At 43.5% G+C, this 15,575-nt stretch overlaps 1 protein-coding gene across 1 annotated transcript in view; it reads right to left on the reverse strand.

Moving 5' to 3' along the window:
- CACNA1E (calcium voltage-gated channel subunit alpha1 E) overlaps positions 1–15,575 on the reverse strand; it is a 1,379,194-nt gene that overhangs the window by 512,533 nt on the left and 851,086 nt on the right. Inside the window, exon 19 of the mRNA XM_069233198.1 lies at positions 13,556–14,149. Coding sequence (XP_069089299.1) covers positions 13,556–14,149 — 594 coding nt within the window. The remainder of the gene's footprint in view (positions 1–13,555; positions 14,150–15,575) is intronic.

Genomic DNA, 15,575 nt, shown 5'->3' on the forward strand with positions numbered 1-15,575 from the left:
ACTCCAATCCACCATACTCTTCTCCCATCCACCTCCTCTATCCCAATCCAATCCACCCCATCCCTGTTCAGTCCACCACACCCCACTCCAATCCACCCAATCAAATCCAACACAACCCACCCCAACCCAGTCCAATCCAATCAGTCCCACTGCAGTCCACCACACCCAAGCCCAATCCACCTCACCACATTTCAATCCACCCCACTCCAATCCAATCCTTTCCACTTCAATCCACACTCACTCCAATCCACCATACGCTACTCCAATCCACCTACTCCATCCCAATCCAATCCACCCAGTTCCAGTTCAGTCCACTCCACCCCACTCAATCCATCCCACCCCACCCCAATCCAATCCACTCCACCCCACCCTAGTCCAATCTGTCTACCACACTTGAATCCAATCCACCCCACGTCCAGTCCACCCCCATCTTAGCCCTATCACTCCAATCCAAATCACACTCCCCAATCGAATCCACCCCAATTGAATCCACCACAATCCCATTCAAGTCACCCCATTTTAATTCACCCACTCTAATGCACCCCACTCCACTCAATCCACCCCACTCTAGTTCAGGCCAATCCACCCCACTATCTCAATCCACTCCAACCCCCATCACAATCCACTCCAACCCCCTGTACCCTATTCCACCCCACTCTACAACACTTTCTGCCACTAAACTACTGAACTCTACTCTGCTCTACTAAATTCTATGACACTCTACTCCTCCTACTCCACTCTATGACATTCCAGCAAGACCACTCTACTTCACTCTACCCCAACTCCAGTTTGACACTTTATGCCACTAACATTTCGCCATGCTGAACAGAAGCCACACTGGTGTACAACCAGTGCTTAATTTGTGCTTGTTGTTTCCAGTGCTGATCAAGGGCACTTATTTTTGAGGGCCGGATCTTATTCTTCTGCCTCAAGCACATATGGGGAAGATGGAAGAAGGGAAAAATGAAAAAAGCGTCACAAAGGGAGAAAGTAGAAAGTTGCAAGAGTGAGCTGAAGGGGCAGAGAGTGTGTTTATATGGATTGAAGAGGCCAGAGATGGCTTCAAGGCTACGCTGCCACAGTATTCCGTGTTCCTGCATTTAATTGCAGCAGCCACGTGTTTAAGAGGGGGACTTTGGGCACTGGCACGTTTTTATTTACAAATTAAGCACTGTTTACAACGTGGCAAAATACACTGCCAAAGCCAATAGCTCTTGTATAGGTGACATCTATTAGCTTTGTCAGTGTTTGGTTCTTCTATGGTGGTATTTTGAGGTGAGGTGTCAATCTGGAGCAGAGTTGCCTTTGTTTTATGTATTTAATGATTTTCTTCCTGATGAAAAGTGGTCCGGTTCCATGTTTTACTTTGTCAGTGATCTTTTGGGAACTGGTAACCAATACAGGGCCCTCAAGGCAGGGGAGATGTTGGCTTGTGGCTTTATACATAGGAGTAGTCTGGCAGCAGAGTTCTGAGTCCGTTGTAATCTTTTCATAGTTGAAAAGTTAAAAGGTGACCCCCCCTTCATGTACCAACAGCCTGGATGGGAAGAAATTCTAGAGGTCCCTCAAAAAGCATTGTACCAAACAGACCATGAAGAGTGAACTTTGTGCCGCTCCACGTTGAAAAATAGAAATCCATGCATTGTTTCTTTCATTGTGACCAATTGAAAATATTTTTCACCAAATAAATGACCAAATCGTGAATGAGCTCAGTCTGCTGCATAAATGGTACATATCCCAACTGTAACAATAAGGGACTGTCTTCCAGGTTTAAGGGGTAAAAGGTTAGAAAGCAAAGCACATCTCAGGAGGGCCTCTTAGCCTCCACAAGCTAGGGTGTCAATGGAGATGCAATATGCCCCCTCTTGCTGAAAGTTAAGTACAGTCCTAAAGGAAAGTCAATCAAATATCTGGATACCAGCTCCTTTTTGTTTTTTTTTAAACAAAGCCAAGAACACAAGACCACAACGTACTCTTACCTTCTACAACAACCAGTGTAAAGTGTGCTTCTAGGGATTTATAATCCAAGAGGTTGATAATGTCTGCATTGTGAGCCTTCAGTTCTGGACGTATTTAAAGGTATCAATAAAACTGTGAATGGGGCATATCTTAAGTCTCAACTAAATGCAAAAAGGGCCTTAAGTGGTTCTTCTCCCAGACAGCTCCCAGTTCGGAGATACCTTTTAGATCCAATGCACCGAAATCAGCTAATTTACCCATATGTTTCATCAAGGTGCGTCCCCATAGGGGACCTTTTTACATTTGATGCATCTAAGTACTTGTTGCTAGCAAGCCTGGTATAACTTATTGGCCAGAGGGAGCCACAAATATGCACATGGACCACACAGTTGTAGTAGAAAACCATTACGTTCTATACATTCCAATTCTAAAGCTACCCTAGGGTCCTCTCTATATAAGAACAACTAATCATTTACATGGGTGATGCGTCTTTCCCAGTAATATAGTTTAATATCTGCCAGTTCCATCCCTCCCTTATACAGGGGTAGCACACATTTATGAAATGAAATTTGGGACTTTTTGTCTTGTCACAGGACTCCTCTCTTGTCTAATTGCAATGTTTGGAAAAAGGAACATGATAACTTGCATGGAAAATTTTGAAGAACATAAAACAATCACTGGAGCGAGATCATTTTGAACAATGCCCCATCCCTGCTACGTTAAGCAGTAGTAAGCTTCAGGACTCCCTATCTTGATTAATGCAGGAGCGCATGGGTATTATATTGAGGTCCCATGCCAGTCATCTGTCCATTATCACATGCATACCCATGTATTTAAAATGGCCTGGAGCCGAAATCAATTCAATGGATTTCTTGATCTTTGAGTGGTCTTCTGTCACAGGAATGTAAAAGGATTTGGACCAACTGACAATGAGGCTGGAGGGTTCTCCATGGACCTGCAATATCTGCATTAATTGAGGTAGTGAGCCTATGGGATTACTGATCTAGACTAGGAGGTTATCAGCATGTAATGATATTCCACCCACCCTCAGAGTCGACCAATGGAAGCCACTCCGTTCTGCATCTAGGTGGATCTATTCTGTTGGAGGAGCTACAATTACGGAGAAAAGAAGAGGAGCCAAGAGGCAACCCTGTTTGGCGCCTCTGTCAATATAGGAGGGTGTAGACAATGAACATTTACCTTATCCTGAGCCCATAGCTCAGCATAGAGCATTACTACATATCTTATGGAAGTTAGGGTCAAAGATCATCCTTTCACGTAGTTGGAACAAGAACAGCCAATGGACCCAGTCAAAGGCCTTTGCTGAAGTCAATGGACAAAATGGCCCACTGTTCCTCGTAGTTCATCAGTTCATCTATGGAGCTAGTGGGGAGTCACAAGGTTAGGCAGAAAACCACTTTGAATACATTTTATTAATTTACTTGTAACTGTTAACAATCTGTTTGCCACAGCCATGGCAAGTATCTTGGCTTTAAATAAATCGAAGAAACAGGTTTATAAGGAGAATCAACGTCTGGAGACTTCCCTGGTTTTAATATTACCTGGGAAAGCTGCCCCAGCTTATGAGTATCTTCATAAATATTTAAAAGTTGGGGAACGAGATAGGATATATAAGGCCAAAAAGCTTTGAGTGGGAAGCCACTGGGGACCTGGGTCTTACCATTTGTGAGGGCAGCAAGGACCTTTGTTATCTCATCCATCGTCAAGGGCTGGTACTACCTTTGGCAGCCCAAGTGTGTAAGCTGTGGTACCACTAGGTCTTTTATAATAAGATCAGCCCTCTCGGCAAATGGTGGGGCACTGGCCTTACACATGCATGCAGAGTGTTGTATAAGTACCTAGGTAATCTGCTGAGGGTCAGACAGGAGCTGTCCAGAAACTTCAAGTAGACTAGGAATAAGTCTAAAACCAATATCTTTACTAGGTAACCAATGTCGGTCCTTCCTAGTCTTGTAGTCTACTTCATATATCTGATACAGCGCTAAAGCGTTAGCTGAGGCTGCAGAGTTAAGCAGTGTTTGATGAAGCGATAGTCTTAATAATTCTGAGGAGCTCTGTGTCTGATCAGCATGTCTGTCAGATACATTCCTTTTTAGATCCCCAGTGTGATTCCACAAGGTCAGAATTTCTTGGATCCTACATTTTTTTACTGCTGTTTGACATCATACAGCCTGTCCCCTAAGGTCCGTTTTGAACACCTCCCAGAGTGTAGAAGGGGATGCGACTGCATCTGAATTGAGAGCTGCTGAATCTGTTTCAAGAAGCCCCAGTCCTGGAGCCACCACACATTCAGCCTCCAAAACCCACTTTTCAGTTTACCTGTTATTCTTAACCTAACCTATATAGGTATATGGTTGGTCATGGTCCGGTGCAGAGTTTGAGCCTCCGGAAGGCTTCCAATATCTATCTAGTGGAGGAAAATATAGTCTACTCTTGAGGAGGTGTGGTGCACATGCAAATTATATGTATATTCAATCTTGCTAGGGTGCATTGTGCGCCATGCATCAGATAGGGTAAATGATCCCATCCACTGAGTTAGAATAGGGGATCTGCAAGTGATTTTACTGGCTCCAGTATTGATGATATCATCGATCACAGAACTGAAATCACCCCCTATGACAATCACATATAAGGGAGAATGTAGAAACTGTCATGTTATAACATGTAGTGTACCGCCTACTAGGTTTAGGGGTGCATATACAGAGGTGAGTATGTTTCCCCCATCAGCTCTTCCACTGATAAAGTGGCCACAATTGAGTGGGTCACCTTCTTGACCTGCACAGGGAACTGTTTGTGAAAGAGCACTGACATGGTTTGGGAGTTGGTAGTATATCCAGAGTGTTACACCCTAGTGTAACCATTACGGGCTAGGACGGGGGCATTTGTTTCCTTATAAGTGTGTTTCTTGTAGGAATATCACCTTAGACAAAAATCTCTTAAGATATTGAAAGATGGTACCCTAATTAATTTTTTTACAAGCAATTGACATTCCAGGAGATCAGAATAATAGTATCCCGTTCAGCCATTATGGGAGTCTAATGAACAATGAAGTACGTAAAGAGCTGTTTGCATGATGCCATGTGTGGTAGGTTGGAACTTAAGAATCAAAATATACACATAACTATACCCATAACTCACCCTACACTTCCTAAACTGAAGTTTCTGTCACCCGCCCTAACTGATAAACCATGTGTCAAGTGGAAATGGCCCTAGGAAGTACCCGGCCAAGCCCATAATCAAATAATGATTGCAGATCCAATATATTACATTAGCAAGAGAGCCTCATCTCAGTCCCGGTGTCTCTTGTCCACTCTGTCATCCAGAGCATCATTGTTCATCTTGTACATATTGGGCATACTCAGATCTCTCTAATCAGTCCAAGTCAAGAGCCTTCTGAAAGTCATAACGTGTCGTGAGGTCTGGTGACAAGGATCTTCTCCTGCCATTGTCCCCTTAACCTGTGTCCTGGTGCAGCCAGTCAACCCCACTCAAGAATTTCCTTCTTGGTGCTGTTCGATCTGTGCCTGTTCAATCTCTACCGTCTCTTATTTGGAGAAGGCAAGACCCTATGCGCTGCCCTTCACGCCTTTAATCATTTGTCCCGGCAGGCAGCCCCACCCTGAGCTTCTATAGCTCCAGCAAGTCCCATATTTCTTAAGGTGACTCAAAAAATATGCCTTGCCATTATATATAACTTTCATTTTTACAGGGAAGAGAACCATGTGAGTTGCATTGCTTTAGGTTTCTGCTTAGCTACAGTAAAGGATTGCTGTATAAACAACAAATAGTCTGGATATGTACTGACTTGTGTGCCATATATGATGAGAATCTGGAGTCAAGAATGCTGTAAAATGTCATCCCTATCTGCATAGTTTAGGAAGTGACCGTTCACAAGCTGGGGGGCGGTCACCTGGAGCGACAGGCCCTTTTAAGCAAGGAGCAATTCAATAACAAGTCATCTGAAACCAAGTATCTGATCCAAGTAGCCTTTGAAGCCCTTGGGCACTCTAACTACTCTGAGATTGCTTCTTCTTGATCTAATCTCAGCATCCTCTGCTCTATGTACACAGTGAACTATCACCTCCTTCACTCAGGGAACTTCAGCAGTTAATGATTGTACATTGTCTTCTGTATTTGATATCCTGGTTTTGGTTACCATGACTTGGTCTGCTATTTTTTACGGAGGTCATATCGCAGGCCTCAGACCTCAGCTCTCACACTCCCAATTTGTATTTCCAGAGATGTGCGGTTGTAGTAGAAGGCCTGAAATATGTGTGCTGAGAAGCTGCAAGTCTGGGAGACTACTGCTTGGTCCTGTGGATCCTCCACCGATTATGGACTTACTGATGTTTTTGCATATTTATCAGTTTTGCTTTGTTGTGAGGCTGCAGCTGTCTGCAATTTTCTCACGGTGAGGCAAGTGATGGGGGGTGGGAGAAGTAGTGATGGAGAAAGAAGCAGAAGTCACTCCATCCATGGGAGTGGGACACCCCAGGCAGCCCAGAGCTCAGTCGCACAGATCCTCCTGGGGCAGATGTAGGTCCCACCTTCACCTTCTGCAGCTTTCACTGCACCCAACCAAGTCCAGTTACTGCCTGTGCAAGCAGCCAGACACTCACCAGTATCTTCAAGCAGGGGACGTGAACTCCCAGCTGGTGCACTGCAGCATTCACATCAGAGGTCTGCGTGGAATACCCAGGGTTTGACTAGGCCACATCCCTGTACTCTTTCTTGTTCCCCCAAAACAGCTGATCACAACCACAACAGGCAAGCCAAGCAGGGACACATGTTAGAAATTGGGTTGAAGTGCATCTGCAGTGTAGTTGTATTTGCCATAGGTTAATTGCCAGAGGGGGACTATGAGTTGCTCTTGGGAGTTCTGGGCACTGTCGGAGATTGGGGCCTCCAGCGATCCACCTGGTCTGGCTCCCAGAGGCCCCATGCACCAGCCACCCCAAGAATAGGAAAAGAGGGATAGTGTGCACCCCCCTATCGGTGCTCACTCCTCTGGCACTACACCCCATCCCCAGTGTCAACGAGTGACACACTCCTCAGCGGCAAGTAGCACATGCAGCAACACCAGGCCCTGCTAGTGCACAGGCAACTCCAGTGACCAGTCCGTTGCCGATTCATCACCTAGAAGCATATGCAGAGGGATACTGCCATCTTGACCCCACCCATATCCACTCTGCCCCTCACACAGATCAGGGACACTCACCCCGGGAACAGTAATCTTTATCTTCCACGAAGGGCCCATCTAGTCATACGAGGCCTGTTACTGCTCTTCAGCTGCCTCGTGAAAATTGCAGAATTATGTGCTGCTGAACAGTCTCAATCGGTTCAGGGGCCATACAGGACATGGCAGAATAACCAAGGGGGCCATGTTGCTAAAATAGATCAGCCAGATTATGTCCAATTTAGGACAGGAATTAAGCAAGATCTTTTGGAGTTCTATAAGAGGCGTCTGCCACCATGCACGCCTGGCCACACTCCCGAGATGTTCTTTCTTAAATTCCAATGGCATCAACATAGGATTTGTTGGAACAAAGAATGGCAGCCACCATCACAGAAACATTATGATTCATTGCTCAAGTCCACAAAGTCACAATGTTACAGGAACGTCCAAAGGATACCACTCTCCGCTCTTTTAGGTTGAGCGCGCAAGCGCTCAGACGTGTTGTAATCTATCTATGGGTTTTTAACGACACCCACCGTATGCCCATCACTATCACTTATTCATGTGCTTGCCTTTCAAATATCCTTTCTCATCATTGGTAAATGCTTTACGTTTGTCCCTCCTTGGGGCATTTTTGTTAATTGCACGATTGCTGCTACGTTTGACTGCAAGCAAACTTTTTGTTTTGTTTTTGTCTATCTCCTTCATGCTCATGGCGGCCGTGGCACTTTTAATTGGCTTGCTTACGTTAACTGTTTTACTTTTCATTTTCAATTTATGTGGCAACAAAAGTTCAGTTAAGAATTTACAACACTAATAGACCTAACTCAAGCAAGGGTGAGACCCATTTCATTGCAAATGCTTGTTTATATAGTGCATTGCAGTGGAGTTTTCCAGGAAGACGTGCAGCACAAGCCTTGCTTCCAATCAGGGAAAAAGTAAGGGTGCAATGCAATCACACAATGCTTCAGGAAGCCCACAGTGCACTAGCAAAGTCCATTGTGATAGGTTCACAGACTAGTAAAGGGAAATACAGAGAAAAAATAACACAAGAGAGAAATGGAGATATATGTGGGGTACGATAGAGAAAACCAAATACACTTGTGAAGAAGACAGTAAAGCAGGAACATGTGGAGCAGAAGAAAAAGAACGCAGAAAAAATAATATGGCAAACGAAGGGGAAAGACAGACTGAGAAGTGTAATCAGAGAAGGTGAAAAGCAGTGAGAATCATGGAGCAAAGGTAGGAAAAGTGGGGAGAAACATGGGACACTAAGGGGAGGTACAGAGAAAAGAGGAAATTGATATATGTATACTTAACAAGCTTTATCAAGGCCCGCTTAGCATACAAACAGCCCACCAGCTGGTAAGGACAATGAAAGAAAGATGAAAGGATGAATGTATGTGACAGGTGAAACTCCAAAACCACCTTCAAGAGGAGCAAAGACCTAACTTGCAGCACTATCTTGACAGGAAAGAACAAGATGAAGGAACAACATGTACACAGGGCCTACAGATTGATCACCCTGTGTATAGAAGAAATGGCCACAAGTTTAACACATTAGCAGCTATAATGGGAAAATGTATTAACTAAAACTGTGACCCCCTCCCTCCCCCCTCAGTAACCCTGTGCCTGCCACCAGCCATGTGCCAACAACAACTTGGATAAGAAGGATTTCTGGAAGTCCCTAAGAAAGCACAATACCAGACAAACCATGAAGAGCAAATCTTGTACCTGGGGATGTTTAAAAGCAGAAATCCAAGAATTCTTTATTTTAATGTAACCCATTCAAGCTATTTTTGCCAAAGAAACAACCAATTCCTAAATAAGCTAAATCCTGAGCATAAATGGTCCATGTCTCAACTGTAACAATATGGGATTGTCTTCCAGTTCTAGGGGTTAAAGGTTAGTAGCTAAGGCACATCTAAGGACGACCTCATAGCCTTCACTAGCTAGGCTGTCAATGGAGAAGTGTTATGCATCCTCTTGATATTTAAGGCCCAGCCTTCATAGAAACTCACTAAAGTGAGACAGGACTAGTTATCACACATCCTGCATCATGAAACCTTAGTTTGCTCAACACATATGGAAAACTCAGTTTTGAAACAAAATGCCTAAAACTGGTTACAGTGTTAATCCAAAAAATAATTTCCCAACTATAGATCCCAGAGTCGAAACGCCCTCGATCAAGTCCCAAGGCATAAATTGTTCATATAGGTGGCACAATATTGATGTCCCTTGTCTCATGGTTTAACTCACACTCATGTGATGGTCATTTTATAATTCTTAAGGCATTCCCTTTGGCTATGTCAGAGCAAAAAAAGTGCCCCCCGTCACAGCGACATTATGACACAGAGTGATGATTTCACAGCAAAGTCCAAAGGATAACCACCTTCACCCATTTTTGATGTTGTGTATGGCAGCGAAGATTCCCAGGAGGATATGCACAACAAACCCCTCTTCCAATTACAGAAACAGTAATAGGGTAATGCAATCGAATACTGCTTCAGAAAGCTGATATTACACAGAGTTTCCTGAAGGCTCTCCAACATGCTGATACAGTTGTATACAAGTTAGCCTACGCATTTGTGGGCTGCAGCCTCTGTGGCAGCCTGGGAATTAGACCATGAATGGCAAAAGGGTGCCATCGCTAGTAGACTGCTCTCCAAACACCACAACTCTAAATTGCATACACAATAACTGAGAGACAAAACTAAATCCAGTAACTCTCCCCAAGCCTGGTCCCAACAGACACAGAATGCACAAAGCTCAGATGGGAAAGGTGAACATATTGTTGGTTGACTGACACCCCTACATTGGTGGAAATACAGTCTGATATTTCGTGTCCAGCATTGCTCTGATGAGTTGAAGCTGCTGGAAAGGCAACAAGGACGACTTTTGGCATAAGTACCAAAAATCTCAGCTCAGGTGGAAGGATGCATTATTTCAAAGGGTAAATGAGACTAGAGGGGGATGAATCGCTTTCAATAGTTAATCATTCCAGTAGAAGTAGATGTTAGTCCACAAAATACTTCATGGCAGCTTTGATGAAATCTAATGGGGGATAAATGAAGCTCAAAGTCAGAGTTGTGAATTGGTGATGCTGGTCTTCCCCAACGAATTTTCAGTATATTTCAGTGTCAGGGTTGTCTTGAAATGTGAAGTAGGCAACCTAGAGATTCAGAAAAAAAGTAACCAGTGCTGTTGTTCCAGTGCCTGATGCACCTGAGCAAGTATCACCAGTTTTAACCTCACCCGTGCTCAAGGACTGGTTAGTCAAGAGAAAGCACATTATGTGATTGTCTTCTACAACATGAAGTATTTGACTTACCAACCAGAACTGAGATCTTGAGGTGGGATTGTCCTAATTGCCAGTAGAACAAGGTTTAAACTTTTTTCAGAAGCTGTCCAAATGAGGAAGAGGATAGGAAGATGGGGGCATAAGATGGCTTCCCAGGAAAAGGGAGAAAGGGCGACTAAATCGGCGAAAAACAATTATTTGAAGTCACTTCCCTCTAAATCTCCAGAAATCAAGACAGACAATCACCCCTACCCATGGGGAAATCTGGGAGAGAAAAGAACACTTGTCAACGTGGCTTGGTCGCTAAAGGCATGGAGAAGCAGGAGGTAGGTTGTGGTTGTCACAAATCTGCTTGCAGGTCCTTACAGACCTGAAACACTGATACTGCTACAGATTAGAGAGCTGTCAGGCAGAAAGAGGAATAGGAATGGTCTACTATATCTCTTAATTATTTATACTGCTTCTAAAATGAACAGACAAGGCAACCTGGCATATCAGTCACCCAATTTTCCTTGAATTTCCCCTAGCTTGTATTTACATCTATACTACAAACCTTTTCCTGTTGAAGGAGTATGTACGTATTATGCTTACAATTTGTGGGTATTTGAAGCTTTCAGTAGCATCCACACCATCATGAATGGAGCATAAGGCATGGTTAGGCACCACCATGCCACCTAACAGAAGCTCTGTCAAGAGGGGGTGACCATGTCAGCTATTCCCTATAAGTACTAAATGAATGGAGTTAGCAAAGAAATAACATTTCTTGCATACAGGGGCAAATTTTTTGATGCATTCGGTTTTACTCCGCCAATTGTTAAGTTTTGTTGATTTTTGTTTGGTGTGCTCTGGCCGGAGGAGGCCCAGACAGCCAGGCTTTCAGAAATAGCATGAGAGCAACAACGCTGGGTCCACTAAGGCAACTGGTACAGGGTGGTGATCCCTATTAGCCTCCTGTTAATTGATGGCAAAGGCAGGTATCTGCCACATACATGATTCCCTCTAGCAGGACATCATTGAAAGGGAGCACAATCTTGGGTTTCAAGGTTGCTGCCCAAGGTTCTCATTGGATATATTTATATGAGCCCTTACCTTCACTATGGCAAAAAGACTATAAAGGGCTTCTTCCACATTTGCCATGATTGCTGCTAAAATGGGTAAATCTTCTGACAAGAATGAATAGTTGTGCAGCAGATTAAACAAAGTGCTGATTTCTAGCTGGATATATTAAGATGTTCTTTGCATCTGCTTCAGTATGTTCTGTTTCTATTGAAAAGATAGGTACAGTTGGGCTGTATGCAATTTCATTCCTGTTGTTTGTTTTAAAATGTATTGCGTCTAGTCACATATAAACCTCCATCAGCTCATAGCACTCAAGGGCTCTCGTACTGTACTTTAGAGGCTTTGTATCATGATGTTCTGAGGCGATGCAAGGAATGAAACCCCTTTAAGGTTCACGTTCCCATCTTATTTCACCACAATTCTGATTATTCTTTAGATCAACTGATATCCACAAAACATAGTCGGTGGGCTTGGAATCTTCTGGATTGTTAAAAGAACAGGTTGTTTAAAGTAACTCATAAAAGCAGATTAGGCTGTGTTTGACCTCATTGCTGGACTGGTTCCGCAGCAGGGTGTGTTAGAGGTACTGCAATATATTTTTGAGAAGTGTGTTTTCTTTTTTTCTAGATAGGCTCAAATTCAGCTATCCTTGCCAGCATAGACGTTTGAGGGTGGTTCTCTGGACCTGAGTATGCTGGACTCTTCACCTTTCCGATGTATTTATTGGATATAAAGTGTTCCTCGTGCATTAGGAAATTATTCTCTCATTTATGACCATCAATGAAGATCCTACAGTGCAGAAGGGAGGTTGATGCATGCTCTAGTTAGAGTACTTCTCATTAGAAATGCTCCAATGTATTACAATATTGTTATTTATTAATTTTTGGTTCTTAACATAGATTACTTTCTTTCTTAAATGTTTGAAACAAGATTTTGTTTATTTAACTGCCCCCCCTTCTCCTTCTCTGCATATAGCCGTGTGATGTGCTTAAAAACGGAAACCAAGCAGTGGTTCACAATGATGCACGTGCAGTCTCTTTAGATATCACTACTTAAGAATGATTGTGACCAAAGCTTTCATTATGGGCCCATCTTCCCCCTTGCCTGTCCTTTATCTAGCTTACGACAGAAGTGAAAATTAGAACAGTTGCCCATGATGACATGGAATGACTGCCCACTCAACCCAAAAGAGAGTGTCCTTTTGGGCTGGATGTCGCCTAATAAAGGGTTACCATCAGCCAAGTGAAGAGATATGTACCCTACCTTGCTCCATTTCGCTCTGCATTTCTTCACCATTTCCACTTTTAGCACCTTTTCTCCTGTTTTCTCTACTCAGTTCTTCGAGTTCTCCTGTGCTAGCCTTGCAGATACTTTCTTTCGTTTTTTGTTCTGGTGTTCTCCGTGACATTTTTCATGTTTCTATCTGATTTGTAAATTTCTGTCCCATTTTTCTTTTTGCTTTCATCCTATCTTGTTAACTTGTTTCTCATTTTACCTTCGGTTTCACTTTTTTTCTCAGCTTCATGTCTCTTGTTCTGTATTTAGTTTGCATATCCTTTTTTACACCTCTAAATCTTCCCTTTTCCTATCCCACATCTTTCTGCCCCACTGTTTCTTTTCATTTGATGCTTCTACTGGGAAAGAAAAGCAAATGAAAATGTAAAATAAATAATTGAAAATAAGAAATATTCATAAAGTAGACGGACTGGCAAGAGGTGTAGGAGATGAGTGAATGGTAGACAAAATGGAAACAGGAAGGAAGATTCAAGAGAATCACATGCTTGGTGTTATCTAAATTAAGAAACAAAGAAAAGTACAGAGTAAAGAGGAAAAACAGAATGGAAGGTGATAGACTAAGGACCCTAATACAGCATGCAAAGTGGGTCTCTTGGTGACTGCCAGGGTTAGCTGTTGGGAAAGCTGTATTTTTGAGAACCAAGGACCCTACTTTGGTCTATTAGGCGTGCTAATAAGTAGTCAATTCAATAACAGACACCACCTTGAACTCTGTCCATGTGATGATAATTAGTACAAATTACCTGCTCAAAGGACCGTCCTGCTCGCCTTGCTCCTGAACCATGCCAGGTTTCTCTTCGTTTCTTCTCTCGAGACCCTCCTGTACTCCTTCAGCTGGTGACACCTCATCCAGACCTCTTTCTCGACTAGCTGAGGTGCTATCTGAGGTACCGCCAGAGACCTCTCGGCCTTCTCTCGCTTTTCGATGACGACTACGTCTTTGGCTCTGTCTACGTCGTACAACTTCTTCAACTGTTGTGCCTTCTTGCTCTCGGCCTTCACAGTTCCCATGATAGGATTTGTGGCGCCAGTGCTCTTTCTTGGTTCTGATTGAGGGACTCCCCAGGCCTTCAGAGGTGCTCAGACTGGGATGGATGTTTAAGGGGTCATCTGAGGCCTTCTCTGTTGGCAAATCTTCCTTCAGCACCGGCCCTTCACCCTTCTCAGTAACAGGGCCATGTAGAACATGAGTCTTCCGGTAAAGGCTGGACTGTGGGTTCAGGCCAGCTGGCTCCTCACTCTCTATGGCCTCCTGGCTGTTCATCTGCATGTGGCGGCGCAGCTGGCTGGTGCGCTGTTCCCAAACAGACATTGTGTGTCTCTTTCGTCGATCTTTCCTAGGAACGAGAACCAGAGATGTGTTAATCTGCCCACTCAACATGATTGGAGAAGGAAAGGTTCTCAAAAGAAATGGATGAGCACATAAAAGACAGAACGGGAAAACACATTATAATACCAAACAAACACATATACAAGTGCATGCAGGATTAATCCCAATGTTCATGTTGACACCTAAAGAGACAGATACCAGCAGACAAAGACCTACTTCCTTGAAACTATCATTCCAATTCTGCCTCAGTACGCTAGGTTGGAATCAAGGAGGAGTGATCATAACGTCTAACTTCCTGAAATACAGAAAGGAAGCTGTGCCAACTTATCGGCATTTACGTGCTTCTCACAAGTCTGTAAAATATACACGTCACAGAGAGATCAATTCCACTACTAACAAATAAGTAAAGAATATTTTAAACCTGTAAACCCTTTGGCAAAAATGCTAGATTTAGTGTCAAGAAGAGTAAGCAAAGTGCAGAGAAGATCAATTGCATGTTTACGCATAACAGATGGACACTGGTCATGGGCAAAGGAATATTGGTGCCAACTGCCACAAACTAACTGCAGGACACTAAAACAGCGAGATCATTTATGCCTAATAACTATCAGTCCGGCCGCAGATGAGACTCTTGTTTCCTGTAATATGAACTCTCACATTTGACACATCCGAAAGAAAAAGCAAAGCACCCTACATTGCAGCGATCTGATGAAAAAAAGATAAACAAGACGTTGATGTGTTTCTATGGATGCAGCCTGATCTAGGCACAAATGCAGGAAAAGCCTATCCGTGTGTCAGATATTGTTAGTTTTTAGAAATAAGCTGTGCATCAGCACCTGGCTCAAAATGACACGAAGGCCAGGCACAATGCAGAGGATTCCCAGAAATAAACAGCTGTAGTTGCAGAGGTCTGGCTGAACAGATGCAGCGAATGCTCGACTTGAGACTTCTGTGGCCGGGTTAGTAGAACGTGGGTGTAAACCACACGCACTTCCAGGATAGATAAGTCCTAACTCGTGAAATGGAAAACTGCCAGTACAAAACTAATTCTACAAAATATCTACATTTCAGCATGTGATGTAGGAGCAACCACAGCTGGGGACCTAAGAAACAGTGCATTGGCTAAGCCTGACATCCATCGGTGAAAGTATACATCCACTTGATAGTTCCGTCATTCCAAGAAGATTTTTCTGTTCTTTCAAAGCTAGGGCTGTCCTACTCCGTCCTTCTGAAGTGCCTTTGACCCAATACCAGTACCTACGTGTTTTATCTACTCAAAAACTTTTCAACAGCAATCGGTGTTCTTAAGGACTAAGTCACACGGCTCTGTGAACATCATGGTAAATATGGTGGGTTCAGAGGACGGCGTCATCATCATCATGCTACATTCCACTGGAAATACTCGTGGACCATTCTCTACTTGAGCTATTAAA

This window comes from Pleurodeles waltl, chromosome 4_2 (genome assembly GCF_031143425.1).
Source record: "Pleurodeles waltl isolate 20211129_DDA chromosome 4_2, aPleWal1.hap1.20221129, whole genome shotgun sequence".
NCBI classification, from domain to species: domain Eukaryota; kingdom Metazoa; phylum Chordata; class Amphibia; order Caudata; family Salamandridae; genus Pleurodeles; species Pleurodeles waltl.